The 12492-nt window shown below is 42.6% G+C and overlaps 2 protein-coding genes across 2 annotated transcripts in view; one reads left to right on the top strand and one right to left on the bottom strand.

Moving 5' to 3' along the window:
* Positions 1-652, bottom strand: part of zfpm1 (zinc finger protein, FOG family member 1) — a 69877-nt gene extending 69225 nt beyond the window's left edge. Inside the window, exon 1 of the mRNA XM_036543673.1 lies at positions 253-652. Within this exon, the coding sequence (XP_036399566.1) occupies positions 253-292 (40 nt within the window). The 5' untranslated portion in view covers positions 293-652. The remainder of the gene's footprint in view (positions 1-252) is intronic.
* A 2346-nt stretch (positions 653-2998) lies between these two features.
* ces3 (carboxylesterase 3) lies at positions 2999-12143 on the top strand. Its single transcript, XM_036543674.1, has 13 exons — positions 2999-3106; positions 3929-4121; positions 4222-4360; positions 5763-5896; positions 6523-6676; positions 7128-7232; positions 7546-7647; positions 8453-8593; positions 8746-8826; positions 9188-9329; positions 10271-10417; positions 11055-11127; positions 11335-12143. Exons 1-13 carry the CDS (start codon positions 3037-3039, stop codon positions 11498-11500), a joined length of 1647 nt encoding a protein of 548 aa, XP_036399567.1. The 5' UTR covers positions 2999-3036; the 3' UTR covers positions 11501-12143.
* The last annotated feature ends 349 nt before the right edge of the window (positions 12144-12492 follow it).

Below are 12492 nucleotides of genomic sequence, written 5' to 3'. Positions count from 1 at the left end.
AACATTCTCTTCATATTGAATACACTATAATTCCGTTGAGCAGGCTACCTGAACGTGATTCACACGGTGTTTATTGGCATTGTGAGAATAAAGGCAAGAATAATCGCTGGGAATTCAGAAATCGTAGTCGGCTTGACAGTAGCTGTGAACGTAGCTGGTTTTGACTACAACTTTTCCAAACAACTAATGGGCGACATGCAATGGATCAATCTTGGTGAATATTAAATGAAACATAACTTTATGGATACTCACGTTTGATCTGTCTGGGCTTACTCTGCTTTCTTCGGGACATGGCTTTCCCCCCCTTTCAGCTGCTGTTAAGCGATCTGTTCAAAAGGAACTAACTAATACACCCCGGCTGTGTCCCAAGCCGGAGAAATCCGCATGTCCTGCACTTTGAGATTGTCCGCGAGGCTCGCTGTCTCGTGCCACGGCGAGCAGATGCGCGAGGTTTAGTTACTTTTCTACTGACCTCCCAGGTGTGAACGATCTCTCGCCTTTCACGTCTTCTCCGCGATTTCCCGTATTTGCTAAAAACGCGGGGGGAGCGGTATCCACAGCCTGTCGCTCTAGCTGCAGTTAGAATGGCCTTTGCGCTCGTATTATTGTTTCGCTTTGCTCCAGTTCCATTCCCCGCTGTACTACAAGCTTGTGGTTGTGAATGGAGACCGAAGTCATCAAACAGTGCAGCCGATGTGCGATCCGGCCACGCCCTCGTAACGCCCCATGCGTGTGATGCAACGCAGCACGCTCTTCCAGTGGAGCGACGTTTACGCTCCGTGCCCGAGCGCTCTTACTCTTTCAGATAAAGAAATTTAATAAGTATTGTAGTTCTCAGATTATTGTCGGAAGCAGGCGGCTAACAATAACAACAGCGGAAATAACAACAATCGTAATCATCGCCATCATCATCATCGTTATCATCATTTCGGTTGCACTGAGGAAATATTATTCCGTCAACGTTTGCAGAAAAAAATTCACAAGGATAGGTGGTACTTTATTTAATTGAAGACTATTTGATGTTATTTTAACTTTATTTTGTAAGTGACATTTAAAGAGTTATGCTGCCAATGACATTTCTGATGGAAGTGTCCTGTTAGTATTTTCGAATAATAATGTTATTAAGAAAATCCAGTAGATGCATTTTTGAAGATTTATCACGTAGTAACTGTTGAACTGTTGATACTGCACAGGTAAACTGGACGACTGAGCGTCAACCCTGCCAAATATGCTATGTGCACGCTGCCCCCTGGTGGAAATTTTGAACACTTGAATAATTTCTACAAAAGCAGAAACACACAAAATTAGAAAATAATAGAATGCCGTCGACAACTTTTTTTCGACTATATTATCCATATTTTGAGACATTATGATTTTGTCTCTTAATAGTGTGTTTTTCCTTAAATGTTGTGCTTGAGGATGAAATTTCATTTATTTCTTTGGAAAATAATATATTCCTTTGGAATCTATACCTTTTTAACACACTCAATGTATACATATTTTTGCACTTCAAACAGACCTGAATTCTGTCCACCTTTGTGTTGTGGTCAGACTGAGGCAATATTGTGGCCTTGTGGTAGCTAAACCGGAGGTTTTATTTTAACTTCCCAGGTGTGGCCCTGTTTCTTCCTTGAAACATGGTTATTAACTTTGTTTGCATCACTAAATGTCCAAACTGGTGATATGCAAAGCTATATGAGTTATCCTGAATAAGGGCGGTTGCAAGGCAAATAAATAATCATAACTATCAACCACATTCTTTACATCCTGGCCACTGTTATTGCCTTATTTCACAGTGCCTCCTAGTGGCCACTGTGCTAATCAGAACTGCTCTGCCCTACATATGCAGTCGAGAGGCCCTTCACGAGTCAGACCAATTGTGAATGGTAGGACTTTGATTTAGTCACGTAGCATATGGAGAACGTGACATCATTATTGTAGGGAATATGTAGACCAGCCAATAAAAATCCCAAAAGGAGGCCAAGGTGGCTTTGAGACAAGCTCTTTTGTGTGCTTTTCAGGGTGGTGTGTGCAGGTTTCTGCACCTCTTAAGTCACAGTCCTTACATAACCCCAACAGGATGTGGATTCATAATTTTCAACCTGGTGATTTTACAACATTCCTGTCATGGCAGTTCCTGTCACAACTGCCATCACACTGGCAGGTAGCACCTCAAGGTGTGAATATGAGCCTGGTCCGGCGGGACTCCGGTCGCCATCCATTTCCTTCCATGAGACCACTACAAACACTCTTAAAACCTCCTCCTGACCGAGGGATGACACCCAGCTGTTTCTTTACTTGCTGAATGTCTACCGGTATTGTTTTGAGAAAGACCGGTAATTGCAGAACGTTCATTCTTTGTCAATATTTCTGTGGACAGTAAAATGCTCGCTCGAACTTCATTGTCTTTTCTTCAATCCGCTCCAGTCTTGAGAGACAGAAAGAGAGAGAGACTGAGAGAGAGAGAGAGAGAGAGAGAGAGAGAGAGAGTTTACATTTGGTTTGAGAGCTAGCTCCAGCGCAGCTAGAGGCTTTGATAGGGGCACGTCTCACAAACAGAAAGGGGGTTTTCAGGGTTTTTCTGGTGTTGGTGGTGGGTTGGTATTTCCGTGTGTTGAAAGGTAGCAACCCAATCCAGACCAGGCAGAGGGACACAGGATGACAGAGCTGCTACATCGGTGGTTAAGAGTTCATTTTGCACGATGTGGTGTTTGCTGGTCCAAAGGCGGAGTTTTGCATGGGTCATGGGGGGTACCGGTTGATGTCATAAATTTGGGATCTGTGGAGGTTCAGTGCATGTACATAAGTGGAAGCAGTCAGCTTTTATTTGCACAAAGCTCATAGCCTGCGTGACGGATCAAAGGGCAAGATTTGTATGTGTGCCTCTGTGTGTGTGAACTAGAGAGAGACTGGTAGATAGAGTGGCTGTGTGTGTGTGTGTGGATGTGTGTGTGTGTGTGTGTGTGTGTGCGTGTGTGTGCTGGGAAAGGATGTAGATATATAGAGGCATTGTGAGTGTCTCGGTGCAGTGTAGCAATGGAGCTGGTAAGAAGTGTCCTGCTCAGCACCTGTATGTTGACAGCCTGCTTCAGGACAGCACAAGCAGGTAAGTAGGCTAACACTCATTTTTCATTTCATACTCAGGTGCTATAATAGGCTGGCGCATTGGCCGGCCATACCGGAGCCTGGCAACACATCTGCACTGCATTCATTTTGAAATATTCTAATTCTCTGTCTGTGAGGGTATATGTAAGCCTGTGGAAGTTAAGCTTGTCGCTCGATGGACGGACACATCGATCGTTTTTATCGTTTTGACATCACAGAACAACCCTCAAAGCACCTTTTAGCATGTTTAAAAAGAAAATGATTCAGGAATACTTTTTATTAGCCGAGCAGCAAGTACACTTTAAAAATTGTTGTCAAATGTTTTTGTAAGGTCCCATTTATACTGGGATTAAAAAATACAACTTAATTAATAAATACAATTCTAAGCAGTAGGCAAATTCATAGTAAGCAGTTAATAACTGAGTAGCAAAACTTCAGTTTTACAGTTTGAAATCATTATAAAATTTAATGTTTCTCACATGAGGTACATTTGATGCTTTAAATTAATGTCAGGTCCTAACATTGATATTTACAGTAAAATATAATTTAGTCAAAGGTGGCATACCAACAGCCAAAGCTTACTTCTTAATTCTTACTTTCTTATTATTAATTCCTTCACTATTAAAAAAAACAAATATTTAATAAATAAGTAACATACAAGTCAAATGTTTACAGAAATTCCAATATTGTGAACAATAAATTGTGAGTGATGTGTTGATCACACGTGAGTATAGGTTATGTGGATAAGCTTTGCATGCCTGTTGTATAGGTAATCTCTAGCATAGTCCTATAAAGGGTGAGGTGTTTGCCGTGTTTCCTGTAGAGGGTCCTGTGGTGTCAGTGCGGAGCGGCAGTCTGCTGGGAGATCATGTCCGGGTGAAAGGCACAGACCAGGTTGTGGAGAGGTACCTAGGTGTTCCATACGCCCGCCCCCCTGTGGGCAACCTACGGCTAGCTGCCCCCCAGCCCGCCCTGCCATGGGAGGGCGTGCGAGACGCCAGGACCCAGCCCAAAATGTGAGTATGCTCAGGAGCAAGAATATGGCTATAGCATTGTTGCAACATTGCACGAACATTTGATTTTATAGGGGATTTTTTACCTGGGCTTGCATTGCAGGTGTATTCAGAACCCTGATTTTCTTACCCACACATCGGAACTTCTGGCCATTAATTACACAATACCAGATCTCTCGGAGGACTGTCTGTATCTCAACATATATGCTCCATCAAAGCCCTCAGGTGGAGAAAAAGCAGCGGTGAGCACTGAGATCACACACACGCACACAGACACGCAAAGACAGGCGCACACGCACACACACACACACACGCACACACACACACACGCACACAAACACACACACACACACACATTAACACACATGCACCTGTGGTAACTTGTGAGCCGTAAATAGACGAGGCAGAAAACTTGACTTTATTTGATAATCATCCTGAACCTTTTTCTGATTGTTGTGCATGATTAACAAGCATGGCAATTTAAACAAGGATCACACATTAGCAACTCATGTCTTTTTACATGATTGCATCTGTAATAGTGCCTTTGTGTGCCTCACATGAAATCAGTGTAGTTATAATGAAAAAATTACTGCTTTTAAGTTAAAAGATTTATAATCTCTTTGTCACAATCAAAATTATTTTAATGTAACCCAGTCTGTTTCTTTCACAATTGCAATTATGTAATGTGAAGTGTTTAAAGATACCATAATGCTACAAGAGTCACTTAAGCAAAAAGGAACCAGTTGCTGATTCGTAATCTCTACATAACGGACAGCTTGTCAATCATTAAAAAAGGGTTAAGATGATAAGCAGGTAAAAGGTCATTTTTCTGCAACCTCTACTCATGCCCACTGGCCATCAGGACACACACACATGCACAGAGAGAGAGGTAACAGTACCACTGGATGTACACATTTTCAGCAGTGAGATGAACTCCTGGTCAGTGCACCAGACTCTTGACCAGAGCAATGTTACATTAATTAAACCAACATTTGAGTGGAGATCCAGGTCTGACAAGTGGCAGCATTGTTTTTAATCTGTCTGCATGAAGATAACAGTGTTTAACTCTCAAGTTTGTGAGAATCTAGTATCACTGTCTTGCAAAAAGGAATTAGCAGCAAAAGCGTAGTAACACACTTGATGACAAAGTGCTTTTTTGTCATGAAGATGAATTTAAAACACAAACAACACTGCCACTTGTCAGAGCCATATTTAAAGCTGGGGATGAACACATCTGACCATTGGTCAAGCTACTCCAACGGTACAGTTGGCCAGGATGTGCCAACCATCTCTGATAAATACTCTCAGTGGCAGCTGAATCTCAAATCAAATGTTAAATTGAGAGTGACAGCCATCAACAGCAGGCAACTACAGGTCACATATAGGACACACCACAGTGACTACAGGTGATGGTTGGGCATAAACCTTTTTGACTGACCATCAGTGTGTGTCCACAGCTTTGGACAAATATTGACTTATTTACTACAACAATACTCTGTTCCAGAGTCCGGTGCACTGACCATGAGTTTAACTGACCACTTAGCGTGTGCGCACTTACCAGTACTGTTCTCTGTCATCGTGTGGGGGAGTCAGCACTGATTTTGGGTGTCAGAGTGGACTCTGCTCTTTGATTTTGTCGCTTAGGTGATGGTGTGGATTCATGGGGGTGGTCTGGTAATGGGCGGGGCAGCCCAGTATGATGGATCATCTCTGGCAGCCTATCAGGGTGTGGTCGTTGTCATCATTCAATATCGCTTGGGAATTCTCGGATTCTTAAGGTATGGCAACAATAAAGCATCTTCGGTTTGTATTTTCTTTCTTTTTCTGGATGGGTTCTTGATTCTTGGTCACACTCCAGTTTCATTGTCTCAGTGATACAGAATTACTCAACTGGTTGCTGCAGTCTTTTGGGATTCCCCACATCCTGTGATGAGACCAGACTCTATCGTTGATAAAGAAGTGCATTACAGTAAATACAGAACAGCATTCCATTGGACACAATATACCCAGCAAAATGTGTTCGCTCGCATTCAACAGTTTGCACCAGGCTCGGAATTCTATACCTCTGGCAGGAAAGATGAATTTTCCAGGACACAGTGGCTCTGTTCAGAGTGCCACCTGAGTCTGGTGTTGAAAAGCTGCTTCCTCTATCCCCCTGCCCTTATGGCCCTCTTCTACTGCAAGGTTAATCAGATGGGCAAGGGTGACTCGAATTGTGCTCTGAAAATATTCTTTCCAGGAAGAAGTATTTAGTTACTCCAAGCATTTATCAAATCAGTTTTTTTTGAGGGCCATCAGCTCAGTGAAAAAAAAAAAACAATAGAAAGGTTACGTTGCCTACAGTTGCTCAGAGAAAAACCCTCAGGTGCTGTGGGTGTGTCTCAAATGCTGTTGTTTTCCGCAGCACTGGAGATGAACACGCCAAGGGGAACTGGGGCTTCCTGGACCAGATCGCTGCCCTCCAGTGGGTGCAGGAGAACATTGAGAGTTTTGGAGGGGATCCCAAGTCAGTCACCATCTTTGGTGAATCGGCCGGGGGGATCAGCGTCTCCATGCTCGTGAGTCTCACCTCTGTTTCATCGGGGCTGTCAGGTGGGAGTTGACAAAGCAGAAGCTGCAAGCCCTGTCACTGCCTTGTTCTGTTGAACTGTCTTTCTTTACCTCTCCCTCCCCCCCCCCCCCCCCCCCCCCATCTGTCTCTCCCCCTCTCTCTCTCTCAAATTCAAACTGAAATTCAAATATGCCTTATTTGCGTGTGTGACATGAGAACTCGTTTGTTTACAACAGTTATACATGGATTATGGATAACAGAATTACACATAAAAGCACACAATTCTTAACCCTACCTGTACAAACCAAATTCTCAGTCCCAGCCCTGAATGCCTGAATGAGTAGACTAATGTGTGTGTGTGTGTGTGTGTGTCTGTGTGTGTCTGTGTCTGTGTCTGTGTGTGTGTGTGTGTGTGTGTGTGTGTGTGCGTGTGTGTGCGCGACTCCGTTTCTTGATAGGTTCTGTCTCCACTGACAGCTGGGCTGTTTCATAAGATGATCCCTCAGAGTGGAGTGGCCACACTGAGCTCCTACTCCACCAGCAACCCCCTGCCACAGATGAAGGTACATGACTACTTCAGGCTCTTCTACCTAATACCCATCCGTACCACCCTCCAACCCCTTTCACCTGATAGCTGCTCATAAAGTCCTGCAGTCCTCTTCACCTGGTACCTATATGTCAGATCCCTGCTTGTGGACAATGTCTGCTATCAGAAATGCATGAAAGTTTATAATTAATGAAAGCACAGATTGATGCTAAACGGATAAAGCTAAAGGGCAGGGAGGGGTGGGGGGAGTGAGGGAGAGAAAGCAAAAAAGAGTTTCCACAGTAGCTGATTAATAAACGTGTGCTTATTTAACCTCTTTATGGTGACAGATACTCGCAAACCTGACCGACTGTGATCGAAGCACCACAGAGGAGCTAGTTCAGTGCATGAGGCAGAGGACGGAGGAGGATTTAATCAATGCCACAGTGAGGGTGAGAGCAATCACTTACAAACCCATGATAAGGCTCCGCAGGACGTGAATGAGACCAAGAACCATGTCCTGAACCCATGATGACTTGGAAGTCAGAGAGACTGTGCAAAGCCTCATGATCTGTTAGCGAAAGTAATACATTGTCAAATGTATGAAAGGAATAAAAGGGGCATATAGGCAGAGTAAATTTCAAAATATGCATTGAATTTTCTTTAATTCAATTCATAATCATGTCTGATTATCAGTACATACTGTTCAATGCAAGTGTATATATATATATATATATATATATATATATATAAATATATATATATAGTGGCACTAGGGACACTCACAGCCCCTGGAGAGAGTGCCAGTCCATCAACAGACTGTCTTCACAAGACTGAATGCTGGAGCAGTCTTCTGCATGACTTGCTCAGGGCTTGAATTCATAACCCACAAATGCTGCCTCACAGAACCACTCAGCTGTTATTTGGTTGCAGTGTGTGTGTGTGTGCGCGCAGTGGAATAGTTGTGTCCTGGCTGTTTTGTGTGTCCATTGCAATAGCAATGATTGTATTGCAAGATTTTATTGTAGTTTGCCTGCTGTTCAATGGCTGTGACTTTTCTGCTGTGTATGTGAAGCGTAAAAGTGGTGGTCCCATTGCTGTGCATGTAATCAGCAGACAGATGTTGAGTGAATGCATCACCATGTGCTCTGTTGCACTGGGGTCACTGTCAACAATTAAAGCAGTTCCTGAGGGTGCCCAAGTGGGTGTGTGAGATTCCCTTCATGGGAGCATGTCTATGTCATTCTGGCATTCCAGATGAAGATCTTTCCTGGAGCAGTTGTGGATGGAGTGTTTCTGAAAAGGCCAGTCGAAGATATTTTTAAAAGCAAGGATTTCCTCAAGGTCCCAGTGCTTCTAGGAATGACTAACCATGAGTTTGGCTGGATTCTCCCTCGGGTAGGTCTACTGAGAGTTAACATGATATATATACACAGAGACACATAGACACATGCGCACACACACACAAACACACACACTCAGTTTCACACATGCTTTGTTTTTACGCTGTCATCGCACATCATGTTGTGCTGTCATTGCGCTTTCCTCAGAGTTTTGTTCCTGCTGGGTGGGAAAAAGGCATGGACAAGCAGACAGTGATGTCCGTGATGGAGATGTATTTCCCTACTTTGGTGAGATCCTCTCTCCCACTTCTTCCTTCTCCGAGTGGAATTAGTGCCAATATATGCTGTGTAATGGTTTACCACAACTGGTTATGATGAGCAAACATAGCTTTGTGATTTAATTGCACAGGTTTTAAAATAATCAACTGACTCTAACCAATCAAATCCCTTCTCTGTCCTCAACAAAGTGCTCGAGTTGGTTCAAATAAATCAATGGTGAATGAAACGATTTGCCAAAAAAGGTTGGATTAAGTGCTTTGTAAAGCACTGCTTGCTCATCGCCACAGTTGGATGCGGAGTGAGAGAAGATTAGCCTTTAATTAGCGTTTTGCAAGATCATCACTCTGAAAGAGCTCCGTGCGTTTTTCAGGCACCAGGTACGAACGAACTGATTGCGGAAGAATACCTCCGCGATGCACAGACCCCACAAGCTATCCGAGACGCATTCACAGAAATGATGGGGGATCTGTTCATGGCTCTTCCCATCATGCGTGCAGCTGGATACCATAGAGGTTGGTCCAAAGGGTCCCAACCTTTAGTTCAAGTGTGGGAGAATGGGGCTTTGTGAATCCCATAGAGGAAGGAGTTATCACGCACTGTCAATCACTGACTTGTATGAACCAAAAAAAAAAAAATTCTGTTCTCCACAGAACACTGTGATTGGTGTCATAATACTAATATACTACCAATACATAAAGGCTTACTCAATCCTCATTCTCCCAGTACTAGCTAGAGAAACTCCTACTCATGCAGTGTCTCAAAGGTCATTGACAGTCAGGCTCAGTCTATCAAATATCAAGGTCAAGCTTAGAATCACAGATAAGAGCACCACCCCTGTGCAAACAGAGGCCCCATGTTACCTTTGTGCATTTTTTTTTTTTATCAAACATCTCTCAAACATCTGTGTAGCACTGATTAGACTGTAAGCAATGAAGCAATGACCAGATTCAAAGAAATGTTTGTCATTCAGTGCACTTTGCAAATGTGTACATTTAAAGTAATTATTTTTTCTTATCGTGGTTTTTACTCTGTCTCATCTCGCTCTTTTTTGTATTTTATTCCTTCCCTGTCACTCTCTTTCTCTTCTTCTCTCTGTCTCTCTTTCTCTATTGGTCTGTATCAGTTTGTCTTTCAGTTCAATTCATTATGCTTCATTAGCACAAAATGCATTCCAGAAATAATGCCAAAAATATAATACAAATATGCACTACAGTACAAATGAAAACAAATACAGTACAATACAGTACAAAAAATACAGTTCAAATATAAAGAATCAAATGCACATTTAAACCAATAAACATATAAGAATACTAAACATTACCATCATCATGCTAGTAATATAATGTTGGACAGGCTTTGATGATTACATGAAAAGTATTTGTCTATCCAATTCTTTTGTAATTAGTTTGTACCTGGTGGTCACTCTCTCTCCCTCCCTCTCACCTTCTCACAGATGCAGACGTGCCAGTCTACCTGTATGAGTACCAGCACAGGCCACTGGTGCATCAAAACAAGCCTGACTTTGTCAAGGCTGACCATGCTGATGAAGTAGGCTTTGTGTTCGGGGCATGTTTCTGGGATGGCCACATTAAGGTTACAGGTATTGAGATTACAGGTATTATTACAGGCAGAATCTGACACAGTCAGTATTCCAGGTATTGTGTAATGGTTACAGGTAGGCATGAACAAATCATGACCGCATGTGACAATAGCTGGGAACAATTACATTGACATGACCAATGCCATATGAAGTAAAGAAGAGGGACTGTCCATAGGCGTACAATTATCTTTCTGGTCTAGTGTCCTAATTAATGTGTCTTAGATCGATTTACCCAATATGGTGCCCTGGATGGACACACATATATAGAACACTTGCCATATGTTCTCACCTTAATGAAGCTCAAATCACAGATATCCGTTTTTCATAAAGATTGTCCAGGTGGAACATCAAACATCTCCAAAAGGGCCAATGCTATCTGATTTTCTTTTGATCATTAGTCACAACGGACACACATCATTACATTGCAATTTCATCCGTTTATACAGCTGAATATTTACAGAGGCATTTGTGGGTGAAGTACCTTGCACAGGGGTATGACAGCAGTGGCCCAGCAGTGAACTTAACCGGAAATCTTTCAGTTACAAGCCCTGCCCCCATACCACTACACCACACTGCTGGCTACGCTCTCTCTGCTGCAATACATAGTAATTCCATATCTATGAATGTGTTGCCTTAGGTCCCATCAGCAAAGAGGAGGATGAGCTGTGCAAAACAATGATGGCATACTGGGCGAACTTCGCTCGGACTGGGTAACAGTGTGCTCTTGATTTATCACAATGCATTGATACTTACACTTATTCAGGCTAATGTACGTTTGAGGGACGTTATCTGAACCCTAATGCAAGTTTGAGGGTTACCTAAGCGCAAATATAGATTTGAGGGGATGTTACCTGAACTTGTGTAGAACGGGAGGGGATGCTACCTGGGCCCTGATCCTGATGTCATTTGACTCTCAGCTCACCCAATGGAGCAGGGTTGGTGAAGTGGCCACTCTACGGGGAGACTGAGGAGTACCTAAAACTGAACCTGCAACAGACAGTGGGCCAAAAGCTGAAGCAGGACAGGGTGCACTTCATGACCGTCACCCTTCCCGAGAAGCTTGCTGCTCACCAGACCCCCTGATGCCTCCTGTAACACTAAGTGTGGATTCTACTGCACAGCTTCTCATTCCAAACACCTCCTACGATATTCAGCCTGTGTCCTGCATCATCACACATACCCAATGGAGCCTGAAATATTCCCAGAGAGTCAGAGGGATCCATCCCATCCTCTTATGTTACATTTATGTTGAAATTTAGACATTTAGCAGATGCTCTTATCCAGAGCGACTTACAAAGTCCATATAAGAAGATTAGGTTAAGAGCAGAGATGATACTAAATCATAAGTGTCACAATCCAATAATAGGAGTCATTACATAACATGCCAAATTCCATTAAGTGCCATAGTAGGTGCAAGAGGAAGGAATTGTGTTTGAGAATATAGTATGAATGTTCAGCCCTCAGTGTTACCAAGATGCAAGACTGTTTTGTGACATGCTGACATGTGACGTACTGACAAACCTGTTCCAGCAGTGTGACCATGTTGTGGGGGTGAATGTGGCAGCGAGATGTTCCTGCATGCAATGATGTGTTATGAGAACTGTTTGGGACCTTTCTATTCAGTGGCAATCCTGTATTTTTGTCTAGTCCCTCAGATTTGAAATGAAACTGAGAGACTATATTAATTGTTCAAATAAAACAAAGCTGTAAACCTGTTCCACTGTATCTTCATATTATACAGTATGTGGATTAATGAAGTGATAAAACAGCAACAATAATTAATGTATAAATTACTTTTACAAACCCGAATGTGATATGGTACCTAAACATGTGATATGACATAGTTCAGTGCACATTATAGTAAGAGTATGACGATACACAACTAACAGCAAGATATGAGTACTTCATAAATCATAGTAATGCGAAAAATATTATTTACTTTATGTGTTATATATGACCTGAGTCAGATATGACCAAAATGGCTCAAAAACAGACCAATTAAAGCGGATATTTGCGTTGTTTCCATCCTTATGTTTTTAATCTATACTTTTATCTATACTAAGGGGACGCTTTTT

Source organism: Megalops cyprinoides, chromosome 13 (genome assembly GCF_013368585.1).
Source record: "Megalops cyprinoides isolate fMegCyp1 chromosome 13, fMegCyp1.pri, whole genome shotgun sequence".
In the NCBI taxonomy this organism is placed as follows: domain Eukaryota; kingdom Metazoa; phylum Chordata; class Actinopteri; order Elopiformes; family Megalopidae; genus Megalops; species Megalops cyprinoides.
The sequence above is the reverse complement of the archived record's forward strand: the minus strand, read 5'-3'. Positions and strand labels throughout refer to the sequence as shown.

What these genes read in the sequence shown, in the direction of transcription:
- ces3 (XM_036543674.1), top strand. Translation starts at nt 3,037, where the DNA reads ATGGAGCTGGTAAGAAGTGTCCTGCTCAGCACCTGTATGTTGACAGCC. An exon ending in GGATCAGCGTCTCCATGCTC is followed by an intron (nt 6,677 to 7,127) that starts GTGAGTCTCACC and finishes GTTTCTTGATAG; the next exon opens with GTTCTGTCTCCACTGACAGC. An exon ending in AGATGTATTTCCCTACTTTG is followed by an intron (nt 8,827 to 9,187) that starts GTGAGATCCTCT and finishes TGCGTTTTTCAG; the next exon opens with GCACCAGGTACGAACGAACT.